At 37.7% G+C, this 27,793-nt stretch overlaps 2 protein-coding genes across 3 annotated transcripts in view; one reads left to right on the top strand and one right to left on the bottom strand.

Annotated features, from left to right (window-relative positions):
- Window positions 1-11: 11 nt before the first annotated feature.
- Window positions 12-25,880, bottom strand: LOC144092839 (melanopsin-A-like). Of its 2 annotated transcripts, none has more exons than XM_077625968.1 (11): window positions 25,631-25,880; window positions 16,848-16,984; window positions 16,522-16,655; window positions 9,479-9,682; window positions 8,744-8,915; window positions 8,504-8,665; window positions 7,550-7,657; window positions 7,310-7,481; window positions 7,097-7,201; window positions 4,193-4,264; window positions 12-1,672 (listed from the first exon to the last, which is right to left on the bottom strand). In XM_077625968.1, exons 1-11 carry the CDS (start codon window positions 25,754-25,756, stop codon window positions 1,472-1,474), a joined length of 1,593 nt encoding a protein of 530 aa, XP_077482094.1. In that variant the 5' UTR covers window positions 25,757-25,880; the 3' UTR covers window positions 12-1,471. The 2 variants fall into 2 exon arrangements, 1 of the variants encoding a protein (XP_077482094.1); XR_013306157.1 differs by having other exon boundaries at window positions 1,597-1,672; window positions 7,284-7,481.
- etv4 (ETS variant transcription factor 4) overlaps window positions 16,534-27,793 on the top strand; it is a 93,447-nt gene continuing 82,187 nt past the window's right edge. The window contains exon 1 of the mRNA XM_077625970.1: window positions 16,534-16,667. The gene's annotated coding sequence lies outside the window, so the exon portion shown is untranslated. The remainder of the gene's footprint in view (window positions 16,668-27,793) is intronic.

The following is a 27,793-nucleotide window of genomic DNA, read 5'->3' as shown; positions in this document are numbered from 1 at the left end:
ACGCCATCGTGGACTTTTTACACAACGTAGCAACAGTTTTATTTAGAAAAATAAATAAAAACCACCATTGGAGACATTTTCCGTACAAAGAATAAACAAATCGGGGCTTTGTGGGAGCCGATTCCTTAATCTTGTACATGGTATTTACAACTTTTTTCCCAAACATTCTGTACATTTCGGACAAACTTTCGGGAAAAAAACGAGGAACAATATTGGACGCAGGAGGCGTCAAGTGCTTTTCGTGTAAACAATGCAGCGTGCAGAAGCTCGTCCCAATACTTTTGTCCATTTTGTGCAGGGCTAGGCTAAAGTTAGCACCGTCCCTTTTGTCTTTCTCTTTCTTTCTTGGAAAATTGAGCCAAACAAGTATTGACAACAGTCTTGTAAAATTTAAAGCATTTCTCTACATTGATTAACTCATTGGCTGCCATTGAAAAGGCTAGATGTCCAATTTTTTTCAACTGGGAGGATCGAATGTGAATACGGAATGATTGCTGCTCGCCCTTCTATGGCGGTCAATGGCAGCCAATGATAAAATAAAAATGTATTTTCATTTAAATGTTTCATATATATTCACCCCACTAAATAAGTACATAGTTGATTTAGTGGCAAAATAAACATTTACATACGTTTTACAGTAACATGTTTAAAATATATTATAATTGGTTTTTTAATATCAATAAAATTATAAGTTATAACTAATGGAATAGAAAATATCCATTCTATTCCAATTGAAATTACAATTGCTATAATTTAGTTTTTGATCATTGTTTTTAACATTAGTCACATTTATTTTTTTCCCTTAAATTCTTCATTTGTTTAAACTTCTTTTAATGATTGTCTGTCAAAATAATCTGAATAAATAGATAAAACATTAACAAACTATACATATGACATGAATAGAAATTGTAAATATTTTCAAAATGGCATACATTTTACAATAAAAAAAACTGATTGTTTTATTGTGTGGAAAAATTGAAGAAAATAGCCACATTACACATGTGGAATTAACATTTTTTAAATGATTAATAAATAATTAATTTACGAAAAAAGGACTTATCAAAATGAAAAAAACCGTTAAGTCACTTTTTTAGTAAAATTGGTAATATAATCGTGATAATAAAATGGACTATTAAAAGGTTACATTACTAAAATAAACGGTTTCATATATTATATAATAAACTTTTACATATTTTATTTACATACATTTTTGTAACTGATTTCAAAACATTTGGTCGCAGTGATAAAACACGTCTCAGTACTTTTGTACCGCCATGTGTCCCAATACTTTTGCTCATATCGTGGGAAAACATCTGATATCATCTTATAAGCCAAATAATAACAATATGTTTTAAAAATTCTCACAGCTTTGTATTACGCCGAAATACAAAATGGATGATGGCACTATTTCACTTGTGTCAACTAACTGTTAGCATGCTACTATTAGCTCACTGGCTCTCATTGATGGCGCTCACGCGGTGGCCACGGGTGCGTCTAGTCGGGCGATGTCGAGCGACGCCTTGGCCACCGGGCTCAAGTTTTTGCTGTGGTTGCCGTGGAAACCGGGGGGGCTGTGCAGAATGGAGGGGCTGGAAATGGACGTGACGATGACGGAGGGAGTGGTCATTTTGCAGGCGCTTCTCGGACCCAGCTCTTCTGCGGTTCGAAATAGCTGGCGAAAATGGAAAAACAAAAAAAATCATTTATTTTATAATTGTTTTTTATAGTAATGCAGAAATGTCTGAATCATAGTTTAAAAAAAACATTATATTATCCATCGATTTGTGAATATTAGCTGTTAAAATGCTACTATATTTAGGCACAAATTTCAACTAACTGTGTTTTGGCGTGCCACAAGGTTCAATTTGAGAGCCCCTGTTTTTCTGCCTCTAAGTTCTATTTTTGCAGGAGAGTAACTTTAAACTCCATGCTGTTGACAGTTTGATTAATGCACTATTTTGATCATTTTTAATGTTAACATACGGGTTAAGTTCACTTTTTGCCAACTTGAATTGACTCATCGATTATCTGTTTTTTAAACTTAAAAATGGTCTAAATCTTCATTTTGAGCCTATTATTTGCAAGTGTTGACTTTCCCACCCCCAATATTTATTTTTTAAATTCAAATATAATAACAGCATCTTAAAAAAAACTATGTAATGTTTTTCTTAAAAAAATAAGGCTAGTAAACCCCTAACCCCAAAACGTTGTAACAACATAAATGTATTTTTTAAACTTTCTTATTGTAAATATTACAGTAGATATTGTATTCTTGTTTTTAAATTTTAGTTTTTTTTCTGTTTGAAATTAAATGTACATTTTGATAAAAAACAGCAAGAATGATTCATTGATTTATTTTGAAATGTGAAAAAAAATCTATATGTATGATATCGGTTCTGAATGTTTTATTGAGCATGACGAATTATATTCTCATTTTATTTGAGCAAGAAATAATAAATAGTTATGCACGATTTACTTTTGCGGGCCACCCAAAATATAGCCGGGGCATGGAACTGACCCCCGAGCTGCGCGTTTAAAACCCGCGTATAAAAACACGCTAAGTTTAAAGGTTGACGTGAGAAATGTTTTGTTTAAACCTGAAGAAATACAACAATCTTATATTTGATTTTGGTTCACGTCCCGTTTTTGTTGTTGTTGAGAAAAGCGTTATTCTGTGGTTACTTGGATCAATAATTCACAAGAGTATATGGGAAGACATGGAAGTGGTCGCATTGATTGTTAGCGCTGATGAACTCAGCCAGCTGGTTTCGACGGTGCGGAACGTGAATTCCTTTTTTCATCGATCAAAGTCGGCCCAACTCGTTTGAGGATCGCATACGCTTATTTGGACAAAAGGTTGCGATTTCATTCATCGGAAAGGTCAAAGTCGCTTTGATGTGGAAAGAAAGATTGGGCGCTAATGCGGGACTACAAAGTGCTGCTCGCAAATTGTGTTTTTTATTTTTTCTCCAATTGTTTTCTCTATTTTGTTGTTATAGCCTCATCCCAAAATGGAATCAATTCATTTTTCTTCTGCAATTTAAAACAAAATTAGTCCTAGCTGTACACATACTCAAAATTATGCAATTTCAAAGATTACATTTGGAGAAAATTGGAAATAAAGTTGCTACATGCGTACTTTATCATGGTTGTACTTTGCATTTCTGTGGTCCTGGGATTCAAGATTTTTCCATAGTTCCCAGGCATGTTAGGTTAATCTTTGTCTAAGTGATATCTCTCACTACTGAAATACTCAAAATTATGCAATTTGACAGATTACATTTGGAGAAAATTTGAAATTAAAGTTGCTACATGAGTACTTTCTCATAGTTATACTTCCCATTTTTGTGGTACTGTAAATCAAGATGTTTACATAGTTCCCATGCAAGGTGGGTTAATCCTAGTAAGCGACCTCTCTCACTACTCAAATACTTAAAATTATGAAATTTCACATATCAATCTTGGACAAAATTGCAATTAAAGTTGCTTCATGCATACTTTGATCATGGTTGCACTCCGCATTTTTGTAGTACTGTGAATCAAGATTTTTCCATAGTTCCCATGCAAGGTAGGTCAAGCTTAGTAGGTGACATCTCTCCCTACTCAAATACTTAAAATTATGCAATTTCACAGATTAATTTTGGAGAAAATTGCAATTAAAGTTGCCTCATGCATACTTCGTTCATGGTTGCACTTCCCGTTTTTGTTGTACTGTCAATCAAGATTTGTTCATAGTTCCAAGGCAAGGCTATCATATTTTGTTTTTCATTAATTAAAAAAATATATCAATAATTTCATATTCATTAGAGTTGCATGTTTTTGCACTCCGGTTTCCTCCCACATCCCCCAAAAATGTATGCCAGTCTGATTGAGCGCTCTAAATCCCGTGAAAATGAACGGTTCTCGTTGTTGCCTGGGATACACACCAGCGACCCTTGTGAGGATAAGCGGCTCCGAAAATAAATGAAAAATTGGAAGAATTCCTTTTTAAAGCTTTGATAGAAATTGAAATGTAAGGCATAACAACACATTGTTTCCTTGTGGAAGACATTGAGATTACAACCCTGTTTGTTCTAAAAAAAACGAAAACAAATTGAACACTGGAAACAAAAACATGAATGAGCTACTGACTATACGTCAATCCACATTGCCAAAGAATAAAAATGTGCCTGAAGATGTAGCGGAAGCTTACACTGGCAGGAAGGTGACTCTTTGGCAGGAGGCTGAGATCCGACATGGAGATGTCCTCGGGTTCCGTCACGCTCTGCGCACATACAAACAGTATCAAGCATTAGTATTCAACGGATATATGTACCATTGTTTGCTTTCCATTCTTATGATGAACAAAATGGCCATTAGGGGGCTATTTATTTATTTATTTTCTATTCAGGTGCACGGAAGCATAACCTTTCTAGCCAATTCTTATCTCTTTTTCTTAACCGCTTTATCCTCATTAGGGTTGGAGACCGACAACCATGCACACTCACACCCACACCTAGGGGCAATTTAGAGTGTCCAATTAGCCTACCACGCATGTTTTTGGAACGTGGGAGGAAACCGGAGTACCCGGAGGAAACCCATGCAGGCCCGGGAGAACATGCAAACTACACACAGGTAAACCGACCTGGATTTGAACCCAGGACCCCAGAGCCGTGATGCCGACGTGTTAACCACTCGTTCCACTGGGCCGCCTTTCTAGCTAATTCTCCTAGTTTAAATGAATCGGACATCCATTGTTGTCAATAAGTTTAATACTATAAAGAAAAAAAGCAACGGTAGAGTTTTTTGGGGAGTCATAACCAGAGCGTATTTCTGTTTTTGTTCATTTAAACGATGTTTTTGTTTCTCGGAAATATGTTATTAATTCAACATTTCAGTCCGTCATGAAGTGAAATAAACTAATTATTGATGATTCAAAGAAATATGATTGAAACGCTTGTATACGAAAATGTAATATTGCTGCCTACATATCCCAAAATTCGATGTTTTTTATGTATTGTTTTTAAACTACCAAAAATAATAACTTTAATAGGATTCAATTAAACATAACCACACTAATTCAGGAGGTTCTGTGACCTTTGACCTTATTGCCCCAAATTTTAATCCCCTCTTTGCCTTCATATTACAAAACAAATCCTCCAAATTTGATGTTAATTCTTGCGTTATCTTGAACACCAACATACAGACCTTTTTTAAAGCGAGTACATAACCTCCACTATACAAAGGTTTGCCTTAAAACAGGTGTGTGTCTGCCAATCGAAAGGCAGGATTATGGCCTAAAACATTGAAGTGAAATCAGAGGTCACGCAACGTGCTTGTGGAATTTTACAGATTATAGAATACGAGAGTAAAAATAAGTGAGGTCGGACAAAATACATCATCAAACACCGAGGTCGTCGACTTCTTGGTCCAATGAGTTGGATGGAAAGGCATCATGCGGATTAAGTCTGAAACTGGCAGATTACCGGACCGGATTAGTCTTTGGACCGGGCCGGTGTGATGGCGGCCTTAGGAAACCTGGCCCATGTGTGCGTGTATATTTTCGCTGAAATAAGATGATTACGTGGGGAGACAGGAAATGCTCGATAAAATGCGTAGTGCGTGGCCCACATAGGGTGAACCATGTGACTTCTCTTTGCTCATGGGTTGCGTCGGTATTGATTTTGCAACCAGTACTTTTGAATATTATAATTTATAAATGCAAACCAAAAATTGGATTTTAACCAAAATTGAGCCTAAACACAAAGTACACAAGGACTGAAGAAAGTCCAGGTAAATAGTATATTATATTAATAATTCATAAGTTAACTTTAAATGTTATGTTTATATAAAAAATACATGAAAATCTATTAGGACATTGAAAATGCCCAAAAATAGACATGATTAAATCCAATATTATATAATAAAATAAATAATAAAATACATTATGAGAAAAACCAATAAATAATCAAGCAAATAAAAACAATAAAATGTATTCCATATTTAAATTTAGTTAAATGCAAAACACCCACATCCAAAATTGGAGAAAAAATACCTGAATTTATCTGTTTTAAATCCAATGTTATTGATTGAGGCGGCCCAGTGGACGAGTGATTTGCGCGTCGACATCACAGTTTTGAGTTTAATCCCAGTTTTGGACCTTCCTGTGTGGAGTTGACATGTTCTCCCCGGGCTTGCGTGGGTTTTCTCCAGGTAGTCCGGTTTCCTCCCACATCCCCAAAACATGCAGGGTAGACTATTTGAACACTCTAAATTGCCCTTATGTATGAGTGTGCGGGTGAATAAGTGGTGAATGAATTGATTAAAAGTCTTTTGGCACGGCTCACGTAAAACACAAACCACAATTGTGTGGACGCGGGTCGCAACCACCGAAGCATATGTCGGAACCTGTGATCGAGGCCCTCGGCAATGTAACCCACTTGAGTACAAGACCTCTCTGTCTTTAGTCAAACGGTTGTTGGTATTTTTGAGCTGGCCCAGCAATGTGACTTGATTTCGTTGCTCCGGCCACACCTAACAACAGTCTTTGAAAGCTACTTAAGCGTTGAATATGAAATGGGTGAAAGGCACTTTTGTTCTCTGCCAATGAAAGCCCATCAAAAGCATTAATGGAATCCAAAATGACTTGTCATTTTTTTTCCCTGCAAAATATGCGTGTAACAAAGATTGAAAGACAAATTAGTTATTTTTTTAGAATGGCATTTAAGGGTAGAATCTAAAATATGTGAGAGGAACTGCAGACATCTGAATTTCTGCCGAACATAACGTGCTCTTATTTTGAAATATTTAACAAAGTGCACGCTTTAAACTCGGTACAACTAAACACATGTAGTGTCAGTCATACAATTTTTTTAAATTCTTGGCAATGTTTACAACTGCTGTAAATCAGCGGGTTTTCATGTTTGAAATGTCACCTTTTTAACTGCAAAGATATCATTACACCATAATGCGAATAGCGTAAATCCAAAATTACCTCCCATTTTTGGTTATCGTGCTATAAATGTATTTATTGCAGATGGCAAGAGTTTTATGCGTGGAAGAAACATTTTGAAAATGTGCTTTTATTTGAGTGTAAGATTTGGAACCTCCCCCTTACCTTTAACCTCTGGCTGGAGCGTTGCGTATATTTAACATCACAGGACCCACGATGATTAGAGGGCGCTCGGTAAGAGCTGTCGTCATCCATGTCGGAGAAGCGGGCCTGAACGGGGATGAGTTTTAGAGGTAGGGGGTGGCAGTTTGGGGGACGACGGCGGGCGGGGAGGGGGGCGACGCGGACATACCGTAGGGAGACCCGAGCGACACTCACTGATTCGCTGTCTGACTGCGAGGAGTGGACGGGCTTGCCGTGGCGGTGGAACTCGGACTGGCTGGTGAGGGTGGAGCGGCGGGTGGACTGGAAGCTGCTACTGCTGAAGCGGTCGCGCACCCGCACGCACAGCAGCGCCCCCAGGTACGGCACGTAACGGCTAATTGCCGACCTGCCGCGCCGCCATCGTCAAGGTGATGACGGCGGGAAATATTCCGGGCGTTCTGGCGTGCCGCTCACCTGTACTTTGGGTGCGTGATGGCGTAGATGATGGGGTTGTGGATTGCCGACGCTTTGGCGATGACTGCCGGGATGGAGTTCATGTAGGGCGTCAGGAGGTCTGCGTACCTAATAACGAGAGGGATGAAGGAGTGGAAGCCAGCGGTACAGTCACGGGACGCGAGCATCTGTAAGCTTAGTGTCTGAGCTGGAGAATTAATCTGCAAGTGTAGACATAAAGCTGGATGCACATGTGCTAGCAGGGTTGGGCAAACTTTTCTATTTGTGGATTACATTTGGGTTTAAAGGTGTTCCACCGCACCTGAAAAACATCCGTACGTTAACTAACGAAGATCCCGAGAGAGAAAACTTGTTACGAAGCGGCCAAATTCAATTTGACCTTTTGACCTGGGAACACATGACCCCAAAATTTCATCATCTCTTCCTTTTGGTATTGCAATTACATTCGGAAAGTTTGAAAATCACTTTCTTTAGTGCAGAGTTACTATATCTTGAGTGTAAACATACAAGTTGACTTTGGTCCTTTTAGACTTTTGAGGACTTTACTCCAAAATTGTTTTACCACTTCTGTTTTGTTTGACAAACATATACTGTAAGTTTGATAATAATCCTACTATTTGTTCTGGAGATATCAGGACCACGAAAACATATCGACAAGCAAACATACAGAAGTGAAAACATGACCTCAATTTCTATCGATTTCACATAAATAAGTAAAATAGTACTGTTGTTACTGCAACTTTTCTTCGGTTGCCTTAGAATGGTTATTTTTTGTTGTTTTTCTAATGTACTATTTTACTTTGTGCTGTCGTAAAAATGTTTCCAACCTTGAACTCCCAATAAGGTAGCATCAAAACCTGTCCAACCCACCTCCGTTGAAAAAAAAACGTTATTGACTTAACGCACTCATCGGTGAATGTTTTGATTCTAATTGCGCGTGACGATCACACCTACCCGGCGAAGGCGGTGAGCGCCGCGCAGGAGTACGGCGCCCAGGAGATGACAAAGAGCAGGATAACAATAAGCGCGATCTTGGCCATCTTCCACTCGCTCTTCATCTTGTGGAACCTCTTGGCTGACTCTCTAGTGCCCTCGCAATGGATCTTCTCAAAAGCCCTGTGTACGGTGCCGCCGCTAACGTTTAGCATTTTAGGAATAACAAAAGGAGAAAGCAAGAATCTTGGCTCTACTGACCGGGTAGTGCGCCGGATGGCTCTGAAGATGCGGCAGTAGCAGAAGATGATGACGAACAGTGGGATGAAGAAGACAAAAGTGAAGAGCAACATAGTGTAGGAGCGCACTGAGGGCGTGAATGTCATGTAGTCCCACGAACAGGATGTCATCAGACCCTCTGGAACGTAAGCACCTGAGGAAAAACCAAATAAAATGCCATAGTTTTCATCATTTATATGTAGGACTGTGACCAAATGAATGTCCGGTGTTCCCCAAGGCTCTTTTCAAGGTCCCCTTATTTTTTATCGCCAAAATCTACTGCTTTTTCACATAATACACAGGAAATTACTCTGTTCAAATTGTCTTTTTGGGGGGACTATTTTGTTCTTTATGGATGCTACAATTTTAATCAAGTGAAAGAATATGTCATGCACAGGCAGCCACTCTAATTATTCAAATGTCCACAACAAAAAAGGGGCCTTTTAATTCATCATTTTATTAATATTTAGTTTTTTTTTATTTAAAAACAAATTAAACAGGAAATATTTTCTAATATATCATTGTCCAAAGGCCACAAAATTGTAGTTCCCACCAACTCAGTGTTGCGTTCATGTGCGACAGCCTTTTTGTATTGACAGGAATCGTCACGCCGGGTAAACTCTCCGGGCGTGATATCGTCTAATTGCTTTTACACTTGACTGGCTTGTTGACACGGTAGAGGCAGCGAGAACGCGTTCGTCACACATTTGCACTCACTCCAGCCGAAGAAGGGCGGCAAGCTCCAGCCGGCGGAGTAGATCCACGCCACCGCCACGATGCCCAGCGCTTTCCGGCGAGACATGGCGCCCAGCGAGGCCAACGGACGCGTTAACACCACGTAGCGGTCCACCGCGATCACCATCAGCGTGATCATGCTGCAGATGCCGAAAAGGGCGCCGCAGAAGGCGTACAACTCGCAGCCTGTGCGCAGTCAAACGAGACAAATGTCAGGAGTTTAGCGTTAAAGAATGGAAATGGAAACAGCGTAGCTAATGCGAGCAAACACGATGAGTTGACAGGGGAGGGTTTGGATGGCAAACAGGCTTTCACTATTGACTTTTGTGCTGTCATAAATGCAATATGCACAATGTCATTCAGCCGCGACAAGATTGCAAACGCTGTTCCTGATTGAAGTGTTATTCATTATGCATTGCGGCTCACGCGCAAGGAGTGATTGAGATGTACATGCTTAAGCGTGCACTTTCTAACTTTCTTGCTCATCCAATCACTCCCACACATAATCCACACTCTCACACATTCATTAATTTACTTGTTCTCGCACTTTCTTGCTCAACCAAATAATCTACGTAGGCAACAATTCATTTCTATACGTGTTCAATTCAAGGCTCATTCGTGCACTCTCACACATAGTTAACTCACACAATTATATACTCACAATCTAAACACACATTTCCTTTCTAACTACTCATACTCTAATCATTGACTATTGTAAAAAAACTACACATGATCTCTAGATTGCACATATCCAGACTCCCTCATACATCCGCATTGATTCTGTTCTATAAAAATATACAGAATCTCATAAATACATTCTTACATATACTCATCTACAAACACATTTCACTGTCTAAATGTCTTGCTTACTCACTCTCACATGAATCTCTGCATAGAAATGAATTTCTTTACTCGCTCACTGTCATCGTCCACACACAATCGACCTCCTTAGTTGCTCGTGTATTCACTCTACTGTTCGCTCACAACTCACTCTTGCACATACACTTGTTTGCGCTTTCACTCTTGCATGAAATACACCCCCTCACATACGTATTTGCACTCTCACCCAACACATTCATTTAATTCCAATCTGTCCTCGTTCACTGACTCGAGTATTTCTTTCTTACTCACTTTCACACACAAATTAATTTGCTTACTCAAGCTCAGGTGCACCCAATTAATCACTCTCCAGTCTCATCTATGCACACTCACTCTTAATTTATCTACGCTTACGCACATTAATTACATAATTTACTCACACACCAATCTACACGAACTCAAGCACATTGATTTCATCATTTGCCCGTTAATTTTATTGCACATTCACCTGCCCACTCTCGCAAAAGCACTTAACTCACCCTATCAAATAATACGTACACCCAAAAATGTACACGCTCTCACACTTAATCTGCACCCGCGTACATACGTTTCCTTCTTTCTCACTCACACCAACCAACATATTCTCTCTCCCTTTAAACGTACTGTATTTATTCGAGTATAACATGCAAAATTTTGTACCAAAAAATGAAGCAAAGTTCAGGTTCGCGTTATACACGGATCCTGGTGAAAAAGTCCCCTCCACACTTAGGGGCAATTTAGAGTGTCCAATTAGCCTACCATGCATGTTTTTGGAACGTGGGAGGAAACCGGAGTACCCGGAGGAAACCCACGCAGGCCTGGGAGAACATGCAAACTCCACACAGGTGGACCGACCTGGATTTGAACCCAGGACCCCAGAGCTGTGATGCCGACGCGCTAACCGCTCGTTCCACCAGGCCGCCTTACTAGTTAATTCTCCTAGTTTACAATGAATCGGACATCCTTATTGTTGTCAATAACAAAATTAACATAAGCAGACAAATTCCCCTCGGCAACTGTCATAATGAGAGACCGATAGCCCGTTCTATTGGCCAGTGCTCACACTTTGAAAAAATAACTCACGATGAATTAGGAATTAATTAAGATTTAAAATTGTTTGATTTATTTGATAAGGGACAGTACATATTAAAGAACATATTTATATTCTGTCAATGAACATATGTAAATATATATACTATAATAATATAAAAATAGCTGTAAATTCCATTTGAGAATTGTTTTCATACTGGTAGTTTGTTTTCCCAGGTTTCCGTACCCTATGTAATAAATACATGTTTTTTCATGGCGACATGTGTTCAGCATTTGCCAGTTTCCAGGACCTATGCAATCCTTGGTCTGAGAAAAAGTGAAAAAAAATTATAGTAATTTTTAGTCACAAATTATAGGTGTGCGTTATACACGGGTGCGCATTATACTCGAATAAATAAGGTACATTGCTCACTCACACACTCCATCACAAACATTGTCACCTGAGGACTGTCAAGTTTTCCCCATATTCCATACCGCTTATCCTCAAGGATATGTATGGAATATGAATGAATACCATGAATTCACTTGAGTAAACAAATAACTAGTTTTCTGGCAAGCAAACTTTGCAGCCACACGGCACACACCACAAAACAAAAGACTCCAATTTAGCCTGACAAAGTTCAAATTTGCTTACTTCAACATAACTAGCACATTTCATCTTGCTCAGAAAACATAGCCTTGGGGCCTAGATTGAAATTGAATCCAACTCCAGGAGGCACAAACGGTGACTTTGCAGATAAATGTCACAACATCCAAATAAAAAAATAAATAGTCCGTACGGTCAGTAATACAAAAATGGGGAGCATAGATAGCATTATTTTTTATGATCCATTGACTCATAAAAACAACAAAATGAAATAAAAAAAAGCCATTCTAAGTTTTACAGTGGTAGCAAAGTGGACAGATGGAAAATCCTGCAAAATATCAGTGTGTGATTTTGTGAATGAATATAATAATTCATGACGTTAGATGATAAATGCAAAATGGATTAGATGTTTATCACTGTCAATGGCAGTCTGGCAGTTATATATTTATTTTTTAAGAATGAGTACAATGGCCATGAATTTTCAGCCATAAATTGCAACAGAAACTGTTAAATTCTTTATATTCTGGCTGTTTAGAATGTCATTCTAATAAAGAAATTGTCATGAATTGTAACAGGTAAGATAAATGCCAGTTCATGATTGAAAAAAAAAAAAAAAGAAAAAGATTGAAAAGATGTTTTTCTCCTGGATATTGTGTGATTTTTCTTTTTCTGCACCTTTTATTATCCAACATGTGTCAGGGAACACATTGCTTTTTTTTTTCCTTTTCTTTAATTTAAGTCTTTTCTTTACTAAATAGATTTTTTTCCCCGTTCTTATTTTTCTCCCTAGACGCCATTGATGAGGCTGGGGCGATTGGTCGTCTTCATGAAGGTCAGTACAACTCCTGAAGGAAAACACGCTGGCGGGCGACTTATCAGTGTATGATCAGAGGATCCTCTATCCGCGCTTTCACTGGGACACACACACACACACACACACACACACACACACACACACACACACACACACACACACAAACCCCAAAACACACCAATACACATGAGACAGTCAGTCAACACAAACAGACGAGCATGAGACACAAACGAGACACCCACATGCACACAAATATGTCCAAGATGGACAGAAGTACTCACAAGACATGTGAGATAGTACACTTGCATACCAGACGCACAAGAAACAAACACAAGAAACACCGTCAACACGCTGAAAAGTGACACGTGCAAGAAAAAGACACACAGGACGTACACATGCATCAACAGACAATTACATAAACATACGAGGAGACAGTGAGACACAGTCACCGTGCAGGATGATACACAAGCAAAAAAACCCAAACATAAATAAATTAAAAAAAAGACACCAGTTATGCCTGTAACCCATTACTCTAATGAATCTAAAATGTTGCAATTTATAAACAAAAGTTATGTTACTGTATTTTTCATTCAGCTATAATGTGTAAGGGGGAGAATATATATATATATATATATATATACGACAACGCACTCGTAAACGGAACAAACAAATTTAAATTAACTTGGATTAATATATACAGACACTCAAACATACGTTTAATGTAACTTTACACAAAACTGAATTCTAATTTTGTTGTAATCTTTTGTTACCTTCGTTTTTCGGGTTGGCGGTTTGCCACGCCTCCCCCCTCACGTTCGCTATCGATGGACTGTTTGCTGTTGTATTGCCTTCAAAATATTCCCAAAATGATGCACACAAATGTCCTCACAATAGGATAACGCACGACCACTTGCCAACGAGAAATAGTCTTTAAAGAACGATCACGGGAGCTTCTTTCCTTAGAAAGAATAACAGGAAATACAATAGTTGAGCTTACCCACGTATTGATTGTGGGTAATGAAGTTTTATTCTGAGAAAGGTTGCCATTGCCTATGGGTGTTGTGTGCACGAGTATACTTCATTACCCAGAAAGCCCTCTTTTTGCCCGCGCGTTGTGCGTTTCCTGGTCGTATGAGAAACTCGTCTGAATTAATCGTTCCGTGCTCGTAGATATTGTTATACACGAAAGATATGCAAAAAAGACCTGGCTTGGTCGCATCACGAAATTTTGATCGCATGACGGGCGAATTATTCGATCGAAATTTCCGCCGTAAGACGAGAATTTTGTATGACGAGCGGTCGTATGACGAGGTACCACTGTATTGTAATTTTTGCCAATAATGGACCTGTTCTTCGCATTTCAGATTTCAAACGGAGGAAGGGCCACAATTAGCGCTGACATGCTCCATTTTGGGATTCCATATGTTATACTGGTACTACCACCAATCAGCCTAAAGATGTCACTTTGCAAATTGGCTCCCCATAACAACCTCAGGTAAGTAAGGTTTATAAGACAATTGAAAATATTCATTCCTTTTCCGATCCGCTTGCAACACATCATCCCCACACAACACAAACGGTTACAAATTGAATGTATTAATAATATCATTACGCTAACTTAATGTATAACAGTTTTCAAAGCCAAAACCACTAGTAACAGGTATTAAATTTGAGCTAAAATGTCTGTGCATATGCATATATAAATATGTATGTAGCACTACTTGATGCAATTTACATTTTTGGCATATTCGAGTGAGAGATAAGCTGTCATAATTGTTTCATTTTTCACAAAATTAAAGTATACATTTGATCATGATATTTACCTAGATATCGTCATTTTTAACAAAAATGGCACATATCGTGATTCTTTGGATATCCCAGAGTACACTAGAAAATAGAACACAATGAAAAGATATAAAAAAAACTAAGCCAATCATTCCCTTTGGGTTTCATGAACCATAATAGTAACACGGCGTGGAACACGGCTACCGTGGCCTGAAACGACGTTAAAACAATCAAACGAGTCAACGCGCGAGGCATTCATGGGCAACATGGGAAATACAATGTTCAAAAATACATAATTGCCCGGTAACTGCGCTGGCCACAAGGTCTTATCGAAACCCCATTTCGCACAGTAAGATAGTGGGAAGTGTTGCACAGAATACGGTTGTCATTTATACGTCGAGCCTTAATTATTTCAGTGCCGTGGACGATGATACACATCCAATCCTGTAGCCCTTTTCATCCTTCAGCTGTGAATTTAAATGAGTTCATCATTAGTAGACCGACCAAAACATTCCAATCGGCAGGGATGGCAACAAATGAACCCTCGTCTATCGCAGCCAATGCTAAAGTGTAATCCAACTTTATTACTTTTAAAATCAAATAAGTCATCTCACAAAGCTGTAATCCATTAACAAATTTCTGTTTGAAAGTAACTGGCACACTGCATAAAATCCAAAAACATACACAGACAAGTTCATGCAAGACATACTCACAAGAGACACAAACACACACACACACCCGCAAGACTGTCCTCACACAAACCCACACCCACACACACCCACACACATACTTAAATGTGACAGGCACGCCTGTTGTCCGCTGTCAAAGTGTCCTGAACCCTGAACTGCCTCCAGGTCGGCATTTTAAATGAGAAACTCTTCTATTGCTTCACAAACAACAAACAGTTGCACGCATACAATTTCAATGCATTTCTATTGTCTACTGACCTAAGCTGTCACTTAGTTGATTTTTACATATTTTATGTTTTGTTTTTAGTTTGCTTCTCTGTGCTAACCCCCTTGAATAGGAAAATTGACAATTTTTGGTCATTAAAAAAAAACTCAAAAGAGCTGGCGTCCACATCAGCATGATTTATTATATATTTATTATTAATTTGACTTTCATTTCTTAATGTTATTTTTATATTTATTCACGTAAAGATATATTTTTAATAAAGACTAAAATAAAACGATTTGAATGAATGAAAAAGAATTAGGTTAGGATGGGCCCCTAATGGTTATTTGGTACTCGGACGTTTGGTCGCCGGACGTTTGGTCGCCGGACGTTTGGTCGCCGGACGTTTGGTCACCGGACGTTTGGCCGCCGGACGTTTGGTCGCCGGACGTTTGGCCGCCGGACGTTTGGTCGATGGACGTTTGGTCGCCCGGACGTTTGGTCGCTGAACGTTTGACAACATGACAGAGAGTTTACTGTTGAAACCAGCTCTCAAAATTATATTCATGAGAGAGTGAGTTTAATATCTAAATATCTACTGTTGAAACCAGCTCTCAAAATTATATTCACCCGGGCAACCAAACGTCCGGGCGACCAAACGTCCGGGCGACCAAACGTCCGGGCGACCAAACGTCCGGCGACCAAACGTCCGGTCACGGGTTATTTTGATTGTTTTATTTCATATTGTTTAACTCAAAGGGAACAGCCAATCACGGACAGGTAAAATGGAAGTGATGTCATGGATCATAGTAGAAAATGATGACTTAACAAGATAAGTAAGCACTTTGTAGAACCTTTGTGTTTACGCGGTGGCCATATTGGTAAGGGCGACATTCCCACTCAAGGCAATGCATTGACATGATCACTTTTTTGACGATGACAGATGTCCAATTCATTTAAACTAAGAGGACTGGCTGATGCTCTTGTTTCTGTATTATTGACAGTGCTAGAAATGAATGCCGATGATAATGAATTTACCTCTCTTGCCAAAGATCCACCTTTTGTGCATGCTGGTGATGAAGAAGATTGGCGACTGTGTCAAACACATGAAAAAGTCTGTGAAGGCCAAGTTGATGATGAAGATGTTGGACGGTGTTCGCAGGCTTCGGCTTCTGTTGGCAAACGTAAGTCAAATTTCATTTTAAAGCGCACGTGTCAAACTGCAGGCTCGTGAGCCATATTTAAACTGCCATTAAAAAAAACTCAATGGAATTAGAAGATACATGCAAAAAAAAAAGTCATTTCGAAATCTGGGGTGTATCTTGAAGTCAAAATACGAGTCCAGAACTTGAATAGAATCCTACCTGCAAAAAGCATAGATGACCAGAAAATTGCCCAAAATGCCCGTGATGCCCACGGCGAGGATGACCACCCCGATGGTATAGTGGGCGTGGTCGGGGACGTCTACCGTGGGAAAAGCGTGATTTGGAGCCGCGGCGCCCTGGTGTAAAAAAAGAAATGAAGTATTATTATGATGCTTACATGAGAGCTGAGGAAAAGTGTCCCAATTTTTATTTATTTTTTTATTTTTTGCATAAACATGATGGAGCATTGCTGCTGGATTTATTTGTAGTCATAAACAGGAGAGCAACAGTGGTCATTATGGCCCAGTAAACGACTTTTGGCGGCTGTTTTAACGGCTTCCTATTAAAACGGCACAATCAGGTTTCCAAGGTTAAAGACTTTCGGATTTGAATTTAGAGATTTGTTTCGAAAATCGTTAACTTGTTGACTGCTGTAGAGGGCAATTCATTTGTATAATGTATTTTCGACACTTCTGTCTTTTGGAGATAAAGTGAGCTCTGTGAGCGCTTTGTTGTACGCACTCAAAAATGGAGAAAAAGGGAGTTTTTAATCATGTGACGGCATGGTTTTTAGAATAGTCACTTGATGTGTCATAGTGGGAAAGCGCTTGAACATTTAATTTCGGCAGACATTTATTCTCACTTTAGAGAGACCACAACAAAAAATGTTTTGATTGGAAATTTGATAATGCACTTAGATTTTTTTTCAAGTGTAACAAAAAATATCTAATAAATTTAGCAATAAATAGAAATGCATATGTTTCAATCTTAAAATAAATGTCATTTATTTTCATGTTTGGAAGTTCACTCGGCAAGGTAAGTCTGAAACTTTAAAAATAAAAAATAAATATTCATACTTAAAAAAAAAATTCTGGATAAAACCAATTTTTTTGTTTGGTTTCACCTTAGACCAGGGTGTCAAAGTGGCGGCCCGGGGGCCAAATCTGGCCCCCGCATCATTTTGTGCGGCCCGAGAAGTAAATCATGAGTGCCGACTTTCTGTTTTAGGATCAAATTAAAATGAAGAGTATAGATGTATATTAAATTTCCTGATTTTCCCCCTTTTAAATCAATAATTGTAATTTTTAAATCAATTTTTGCTGTGTTTTTAGTTCAAAAATCATTTTGTAGAATCTAAAAATATATATAAAAAAGCTAAAATAAACATTGTTTTAGATCTATAAAAATATTCAGGGCTTTTAATCCAGTTCTTTTAATCCATTTATAAAAAAATATATCTAAATATTATATCTAAAATGGTCCGGCCCACGTGAAATCGAGTTGACGTTAATGCGGCCCGCGAACCAAACCCGAGTCTGACACCCTTGCCTTGGAGGGAAGTTGGACAAAATGGACATAACAAAATAAAATAACAAAACTGATCAAATACAATTATTAATATATTTTTCAATAAAAAAATACAAACAAAAATAATGTATATTCACTTTAAATCGACTTTGACAAAACTGACACATAAAATAAATAAAATGACTCAAACAATATTCATCAGATTAAACCAGCATTCAAAATCTTGATTAAAAAAAAAACTAACTACTTTCAAAAGAAAGCTAAAAAAAATAGAGAAAAAAGCCTGTTTACGTAAACAAGTAGTTGATAACAAAGAAAGCCACTTATCAGTTATACAGTCCCCTATAAAAACTGCATGCTCACTGGCCTAATCTCATTAATGGCAATGATGCAGGATAGAGCGTAACAAGACAAAAAGGAAGTTGTAACGATCGCGCGGACCTCGTCTGACTGACTGTTGCCATGGCGAAGACAATTTCTGAGTCACTCTTTCAAGACAACGTGTGAACAAACAGACCTACCATCCGCTCACATGTTCACTTGACCTTGAAATCCGCAAATCTCAACAGATTCGTTGGAACAATCACCACTAAAAAAATCAACAAGAGAACGCGGAAAACGCGCGTGTAAATGCGCCAGCGTTCCGTCGAGGGAAAATCATTCGTAGGCTTGCTGCGCTACGCTACTTTAATTATCTGCAATTGTGTTTGGAAATTAGAGAGTACTGCAAATCGTTCAAGAGTTTGTGGGGGGATAATATTAGACCTGAATGAAAATATGTAAAGAAAACAAAGCTCTTGTTATGCCAGGTGCTTCCACCATTGGCCTAGTTTGAAACAAGCCTGAATTTTTTTGAACTACATTCCTAGCAGTGAGTCATAATGGCTATATTGATGGCAAAGGTAATAACAGTACAAGGGTCAAGCACTATATGACGTGCACGACAGGAACTATTATCAGAAGATGTGCACATGTACCGGGAAAAAAAAAAACTAAACTGTAAACGTGGGGCGTCGAAGCACTTCAAAGTAGATGGGATTACCGGATTTCAAAAGGCTATTATTTTCGTACTTGTTTTTTGGGGGGGTAGTATTTTGTTGTTCTTGAAAATGGCTTTGGGAATGGTACACGGTCGATTGGTCGCCGGTCTTTTGGTCGCCCGAAAGGTTATTGATAATTACCATTTAAATGGTTGCTCAAATTCCCTAATTACAATCTGCGAATTACTATTTAGTCATACTTAATGCCTTAGTAATTATTAGGCTAAAGAAAAGCTCAAAATTTCCCGGACTTTTATTGTTTTTTGTTGGAGAACTTGTTAAGACCCTGACGGACGTACTTTCTTAAAGGGACAACACATGTACATACAAATTCTTATCCACTCACACGTCGGCTCAGTGAAACTGCTCATGGCCATTGTTGGCTTTTATTGATGCGTAGACCGTGTTGTTTTACCTTGTTTTGTCGTCGGTCTTTTGGTCGTCGGTCTTTTGGTCGCCGGTCTTTTGGTCGTCCATTGTCACGGTCCGGGCGACCAAAAGACCACGACCAAAAGACCACGACCAAAAGACCGGCGACCAATCGACCGCACACGAGAATTATCATGTTTCAGTGCCGTTGACTTGGCTGGGCGTCCAATCCGCTGTGGCTAGGTGGGATGAATGATTGATGGTTTCAGACAACATGATAAAGTTTTGGAACGGGAACGTTATGTACCACACTGTAAAGTTATTTTTTTTTTCAAATGACGTTACTTCAACTTTTTAATTGATTGGACATCTATTGAAACTAATGGCAGCCAGTGATTTAAGACAAATACATTCAAAGTCACCAAAGGTGAAAATAGAGAAGAACACAATGATGACATTCTCTTTAAATCTATACTATAGGGTCGATGTACAATGATGCACCGATTAAAAAAAAAAAAAGAGTAATTGACAGAACCTGAAATTGCAAGTCAGCCCATTCAATTCCGCCATTTGCAAATTTTGATGAAACACAAGTTGATGGTTACAGCTGCATTCTAAGTAAACTTGATTGTAGTTACATCATCTTACCATCTTAAATTTAGTTTATTGGTTATTATTTTTAACATGACAGCATATAACCTATTATAGTGTTGGTTTATGTTGATTTAAAAAAAAAAGTAATTTCGATATAGTAAGCCTTAAGTACATAAAAAGAAAAACTACTTCTACTTTTAAATGACACCTGTAAAAGAGTTCAAATAGTGTAAAATGGCTGTTCTGATGCCTTTTTTGCGCATATCTTCTCACAATTGATGTGACCACCGAGTTTCATGCTGCTTTAAGCTTATTTTTTTTTCATTATTTATTTTTTACCCAATATCCGAACCTGCTGTTTTCCTTTTTGAAAGACCATCCTACAAAGCCCTCAAATTGGCCATTCCATTCTGTTTATTTCTTTTTGTAAAGCTGTCAATAGACAGCCTGTTTCATGGCAGCCTCTATTTTTTGTTGTTTTGCTGGTTTATCGCAAGTACTCACAGTATAATTTGTAACCAGGGTTATAAAAAAATATTTGTGTGCACGTGTATTGGCTCAAAAACTTTTTAATGGAGTGGAAAGGCAGTACAGTAGGTGAACAATTTATAATATTTTGGCATTTGGTGACGTCGATGGCACTGAAACATGATCACTGGTTTTCTAAACAATTTGAGAATAAACTCTCACTTCAGAAACTTTCATTTCTAGGTTTATACAGGTGAAGTTTTTATATCTTAATTCGTAGTCATTGTTTAAATGTGGCTTAGTTTTAGCGTTTAGCATTCCAGTTTAAATAAATTGGTAGGTAGGCAATGGGTTAAATACCATAAAATTTAAATAATTCAAATAATTTAAATAGTGATATTGGATGGCAAAATGTAAAATACGATGAAATAAAAAGAATAAATAAAATTAACTCAAGTGTTAGTGGCGGCATTTATTTTTATTTAAATACTATTAAATTAGTTTTTGTTAACACTTTAAAAATGTATTTGTTAATCATTTGTAAAAGTAACATATTAAAAAAAATGTAATAATAAATCACATTAAGTAGCCCACACTTGTTTTTTATGTTATTATCGTGGCCTAAAACACCAAAAATGTGATGTCTTTGATAAGGTTAGGTATGTTTTTAAAGCACCAAAATACAGTCGCTTTCTCCGTAACAAATCAAAGATAAAAGAGAGGCCGAAAAGGAAAACTTGCAAAAGTGATTAGTCCATCCTGACGTTGTTCCCTTTGTGTCCAATGAGATATTGATTGCCGCCTTAATGCCGCTGTCCGATTGCGGCCAAGTCGCTTGTTAGCTTTGCCCAATCAGCCAATTCAATCAATCAAAAGATCTAGAAGATGAGCACCTTGTTCTCCGCTTCACACCAGTCTGACTTTCTCTCCCACGCTTGAATTTTCCTCCAAATTCCGCGCCTCAAATCAAGCCTCTTGTCACGTGTTGATGCTTTTCAAGCAGCTGTTACGACATCACCTGGTCGCCGGCTAATTTGCCGGCATGATGAATCATTATCAACCGAGGGCAAGAGCATCATTCCAACACACCTCCACTCGCACACCTACGCATATTTTTTAATCCCGCTGGGAAATCTGAGCACAAAACAAGTCAATGCAGGTTTAAAGATTAAGATATTACAAGATGAAAATCATTTTATTGCCTATTTTTAATATTTCGTGAATGGAAGTGGTTTGGGTTCACGGGCGGAAAATTTGGTTGACAGTGTGCGTGACCACAAAACTGCTTTTCGCATAATATTAAGACATTTAAGTCATTTTGGGAGATAAAGTACGAAAATTATGAAGAAAAAACATTATTTTTCAATTACGTGTAGTGAAAGTTGTTTGGGGTCATAAGGTCAGTGTGAAAAATTCGATATTGAAATACTTTTTTTGTGTGTTTCTTTGATTCCTGTCGATAAAACTTGGATGAGAAGGACTTTATTTTGGGAAATATAGGTTACAGAGTTTTAAAATAGTAGATGCTGGTGTGCCTTGAGAGTTTTTCCATTCAAAAAGTGTGTTGCAGCTCAAAAAATGGTTGGGAAACACTGCACTAGACCCAAAATGTCAGATATCCAAATGAAAGCTGAAACCCCCAATTGCCGGATTAAAAATGTCATGAAAAGAAACAAAAGCCAACTACTCCTTGAATCGCTTGAATAAAATTATCATGAATCAAAGCCAAAAGCTGTTGGATTGTGAATCGCTCGACGACACTAGAAAAAAAGTATTAAATCATGAAAAAATATATATATATATATGTATATTGGCTGGACCAGAAACGTCATGAATCAAATCTAAAACTGCTTAATTCAACAAAACCAAAACCTGACAAGTTCTTAATTCGTGACCTAATCTAACTGATATGAACCAAAATAAAAGCTGTTAAATTCACACATCATACTAAGAAAAAATGCTATAAGTCAGTCCAACAGCTGTTGAATCATTCAACTGTTTAACCAAAAATGTCATAGCCAAAAACATCCAAAATACCACAAAACAAGCTGTACAATCCTTAAATTTGGACAAAAACACGAATCGTAATCAAAAATTAATGACATGAACCAGCATAAAATTTCACAAACAAAAATATCAATAATAAACCAAAGCATCTTTTGAATCCTTATTTTTTTTGACCGAAATTGTTGTAAATCCAAAATAAAATCTTTTTAATTTTCAATTAGCCTGACTAAACTTCACACAACAAAAATAAAAGCTGTTAAATATTTCAATTGTATGACCAAAATTCTGTAAACCAAAATTCAAGCTGATGAATCTGTCAACTGTTTAACAAAAACGTTTAAAAACAACAATTAAAATCTGTTGAATGCATCACTTGTGCGACCAAAAATGTTGTAAACCAAGATGTACATAATTTTTTTAACCAAAACCGTTATGACACCCAAAAATCCATCAATTTTTCTACCAAAATGTATCCTAAACCAAATAAAAGCTGTTAAAACCTTAAATTGTTTGACCAAATAGTCCCAAATCAAAACCACAGCTTTTGAATCCTTAAATCGCACCCATAAATCCTATCATTTGAATTCCCATTAGTATAACACACTAAACACTAAACTGAATGCATTTAAAAGCAAACCTATTATCTCCAATGTCCTTCTAAATAAAAAATGATATTGAATGCCCTAATATATTTCAGTCACATCAAAAACATCACAAATCCCTTTACTCTGCTTCTCTTGTTTGTGGCACTACCAAAAAAAAAAATGAAACCCTGTTGCCTGACTCTAATTCATAAATCAAATGCCCAAATATCAAACCCCAACAGACATGACGTTGATAAAATGTCATAAATCCGATCTATCTAGTCCATCTCATCATGAAAGCTGCTACAGCAAAACTTGCATCAAGCTGGGAAAAAAAAGGGTTTACGCGCTGATAAGTCCTCAAATCGCTCGAGCAAAACGGCCATAAATCCATCTAACCAGAAAAAGAGATAACATTTGAAGTTCTCAAATGCACAAAGCCATTGATTATTATTTTTTTTCGACCATCATCACATATCTTCCGCTACTTGGTGGTGAACTATTGTCCCTTCTAAAATGTCATCAATTATTCAAAGTTGTTTTAGCGTCGTTAAAGGTGTTAAGGAGACATGAGGGAAGCTATGGTAGTAATAAAGTGGCATAATAAAAGATAATATCAGTAGTTTATATTCCAAGAGTGAAATAGTGACATTTTAGAGGAAAATTTAGTTAGGGCTCGTTATTTTAGGGATGGCCCGATTCCATTACATAATTGGAAATGGCGCTATTATTTGTCGACTGGAACCCGGTGACTTTTATTTTTAAGTACTGCCATTGGTCAAGCAATTTAGTGGCGATCGTTCAACTTTGCGATCATTTTTATTAAATTTATTTAGTTCCAATTTAAAGAAATGTTTAAAAATTGTAAATATTCTTTTTAATATAGTTTTTTTTAAAATTTAAATTGGTAACAACATAAAATATTTTCTTTAGTTTCAAATGCCAATGACATTTTTAAAAATGGTAAATATCCTTTTTAATATAGATTTTTATTTAATTTAAATAGGTAACAATATAAAATATTTTCTTTAGTTTCAAATGCCAAAGACATTTCTAAAAATTGTAAATATTATTTTTAATATAGATTTTTTTTATTTAAATAGGCAACAACATAAAATATTTTCTTTAGTTTCAAATGCCAAAGACATTTTTAAAAATGTTAAATATTCTTTTTAATATAGATTTTTTTTAAATTTAAATTGGTAACAACATAAAATATTTTCTTTACTTTCAAATGCCAAAGACATTTTTAAAAATGCTAAATATTCTTTTTAATATAGATTTTAATTTTATTTAAATGGGTAACAACATAAAATATTTTCTTTAGTTTCAAATGCCAAAGTCATTATAATAGTAAAAAAAGTGCATAAAGTATATATGAATCAGCCCGGTGGGTAAGTGGTTAACATGTCGGCCTCACAGTTCTGGGGCCGAGGGTTCAATCCCAATTTGCATGTTCTCTTCGGGTACTCCGATTTCTTCCAACATCCCCAAAATATGCAGATTAGGCTGGTTGAACACTCTAAATTAGCCCTAGGTATGAGTGGTCCGTCTCCTTGTGCCCTGCGATTGGCTGCCCACCAATTCAGGATGTCCCCCACCTGGTGCCCAGAGTTAGCTGGGCTCACCTCCAGCACCCTCCGTGATCCTTGTGAGGATAAGCAGTTGGGAAAATGAATATATTGTCAGACTTTTGTAGTTCTCAGTCTGTTGGTTAATGCAATTCCTTTCCTTTGGTTGACATATCTAAGAGCCTATTATAGTAAAAGCACTGTATCCTTGAATCACTTAGCAAAAATATCGCACTGGCTCCTGTTCAATTGTACAGATGCGCCCACCTTCCTTTGAATTAAAAATCCCTTTCAGACCACCCCGTCTGACGCTCAACCCCCCTGAGGGGACCACTTTTGGATCCCAACTTTCCAGCATGACAGAACTCACCCACCGACTCTATTATGTGGAGTGAAGGAAAAGCTGCTCACTCCCTGACAAAAAAAAAGGACTTTCCTCCAGGGGTGAGGAGAAGGGGAGTGAGCGACTGACTCTTTTTGGAGTCACAATGCAAAACAAGCACCCTCCTCCTGAATTAATGCACTTTCCAGGAGGCTTCAGCTTTTTTTTCCCCTTTTTTTGGTGACACATTAGCACGTTAAAAAGCCATTGACAAGCTCGAGGTCATAATATAGTCTCTACACATCCTTGCAGATGAAATCCTCTGGGTATTTCTTTTTTCTTTTTTTCCCTTACACACCCAGCGCAAATGCAAACAGACAGGAGTCACTGCCTCCATTCAGGGTGCACGTGAATGAAAATGGATGGAGGGATTTATTCATTCACAACCCCCCTGCGTCTTCCAATCTCGCAGCGGGAAGTCACGAATGAACAAAAGACATTTTTTGGGAGGGTTACTCACAACGGTGGCGAACGGCGCCAGCTCCACGAGCCGGTGCGGCGGGGCGACGGAGCTCCTGTTCCACGGAACCAGGGTCGGCGGGTCCGGCGCGGGCGCGCCGGGTCCGATGGGCGGCACGGAGTCCATTCCGTCGGCTCCGCTGGCACGCCAAGGCGCGCGTAAAAGTGGGAGTCCGGCGGACGGCGCTACGCGTTCATAGTGAGCGCGCGCCGCTGGAGTCCAAGTGTGACTGCACGGGCCTGATGTTGGAGGGAGGATGAGAGGAGGAATATGGGAGGGAGGGAGGGAGGATGGAGGGATTGAGAAAGGGTGGGAGTTCTCTCTCGCTCTCTCTCTTGTTTCTCTGTGCGGCGTCCAATCCCACCTTCACAGATTCCGAAGCAGTGTGTCAGTAGGTCTGTTCTCGTTGATGGGCTTCTTTTCATTTTTTGCGGTACACTCACTAAGATGAATCGATTTTTTTTGCATCGGGCCGGGAATTTAGTCGTTGCAATTTTTTGTCCGTCACGCAGGAATTATGGCTATATTTTCTTCCCAAATTTTTTGATTGCATTCGTATAGGGCAGGGGTGTCAACCTGTGGCATAGGGGCTGAATACAGTCCATGGGGTAATATTTTGCGCTCACCTTTTTATATCTGATTGCTGTATCAGAGCTCCCTGTGGATGTTTTATGAAAATGTGGAAGATTTTAAATGAAGTAATTGACGCGTCCAATTTTCAATGATTGGAATAATTAGAAGAGGGTTTTGAAAATTTAAATGACAAAAGCCATGCGTAATAAAAGAATGAAAAGTATTCAAATATGACCCATTATACTTAGAATAAAATGAATTCAAAACATTTTAAAGAAAACTAAAAAAATATATTTTTTAAAAAGAACATTTCAAATACATAGGTTTTTTTTGTAACCTCACATAGCTGAACTTCAACAGCAAAAGATGTCCTAACCATTTTTTCTTGAAGTTGGGGTATTTCCAGGTGACTTTCTTTAAAAAAAAATAATTTCTAATGGCTCTCTGTTGGTTTTGGGTGATTTTCTATTGATTTTTGGGCATTCCTGGATGACTTTCTGGAGACCTTGGGGCTGTTCCTGTAAAACTTTTTGGTTTAAAACAAATAATGACCACACTGGATGTGTTAACATTCAATGTATTCTTTTAAATTTGATGTAGTATTGAGTTTTGATAACGAGTTGAAATTGTTATACCTTGACAACAGTATTTAAATCGTGACACATTTTGTAATATCACAAATTGTATCATTTCGTCATGAAATTGTTGATTTGCTCCACTAATATTTAACCCATTCACCACTATTGACGGCGTTAGACACCTGAGTCCCTCTAAATGTTGAAATGGATTGGACATTTCTCGACGTCTTTGGCAGCCACGAGTTTAAAAAAATATATATATTTTTTTTCTTTTCTCCCTAATGGCTCCTTTCTCGCCGTCCTCACATCTCGGCCGTTTGTTCGGGAACGCGTTCGCTCCCGGCAGATCTGAGATGACATTTAAGCTGCCGTCGGCGGGGAGATAAATTGGGAATAATGGCCTGGTGTCAAAAAGCCGAGAGGAATGTAGAGGAATTTGAGCCGCCGACCGTCTTCCAGCTGCGCTTCATCCACAGCCGTCCTTTTATCACAGAACAACTTCGCCATCAATCTGGGTTTTCAGCACGCGAGGACAAATTAGCCCCTCGACCCCCGGAAAACATTTTGCTGCTTATGCAATGCCACATTTTTGCAAGTTGGACATTTTTGAAAATGGAATTCTAGTTGTCCAATCTAGATTCTTAAAAAATAAATGTATGTATATGTCAGTGTATATATGTATACATATATGTGTATATATGTGTATATATGTATATATATGTATATGTATATATATGTGTATATATATGTATATATATATGTGTATATATATACACACATATACATATATATACATATATATATACATATATACATAAATATACATATATGTGTATATATGTATATATATATGTATATGTATATATATGTATGTATATATATATATATATGTATATATATACACATATACATATATACATATATATATATATATATATATATATATATATATATATATGTATATATATATATATGTATATTTATGTATATATGTATATATACACATTTATTT

Source organism: Stigmatopora argus, chromosome 18 (genome assembly GCF_051989625.1).
Source record: "Stigmatopora argus isolate UIUO_Sarg chromosome 18, RoL_Sarg_1.0, whole genome shotgun sequence".
Lineage (NCBI taxonomy): Eukaryota > Metazoa > Chordata > Actinopteri > Syngnathiformes > Syngnathidae > Stigmatopora > Stigmatopora argus.
This window is presented reverse-complemented; position numbering and strand designations above follow the sequence as displayed.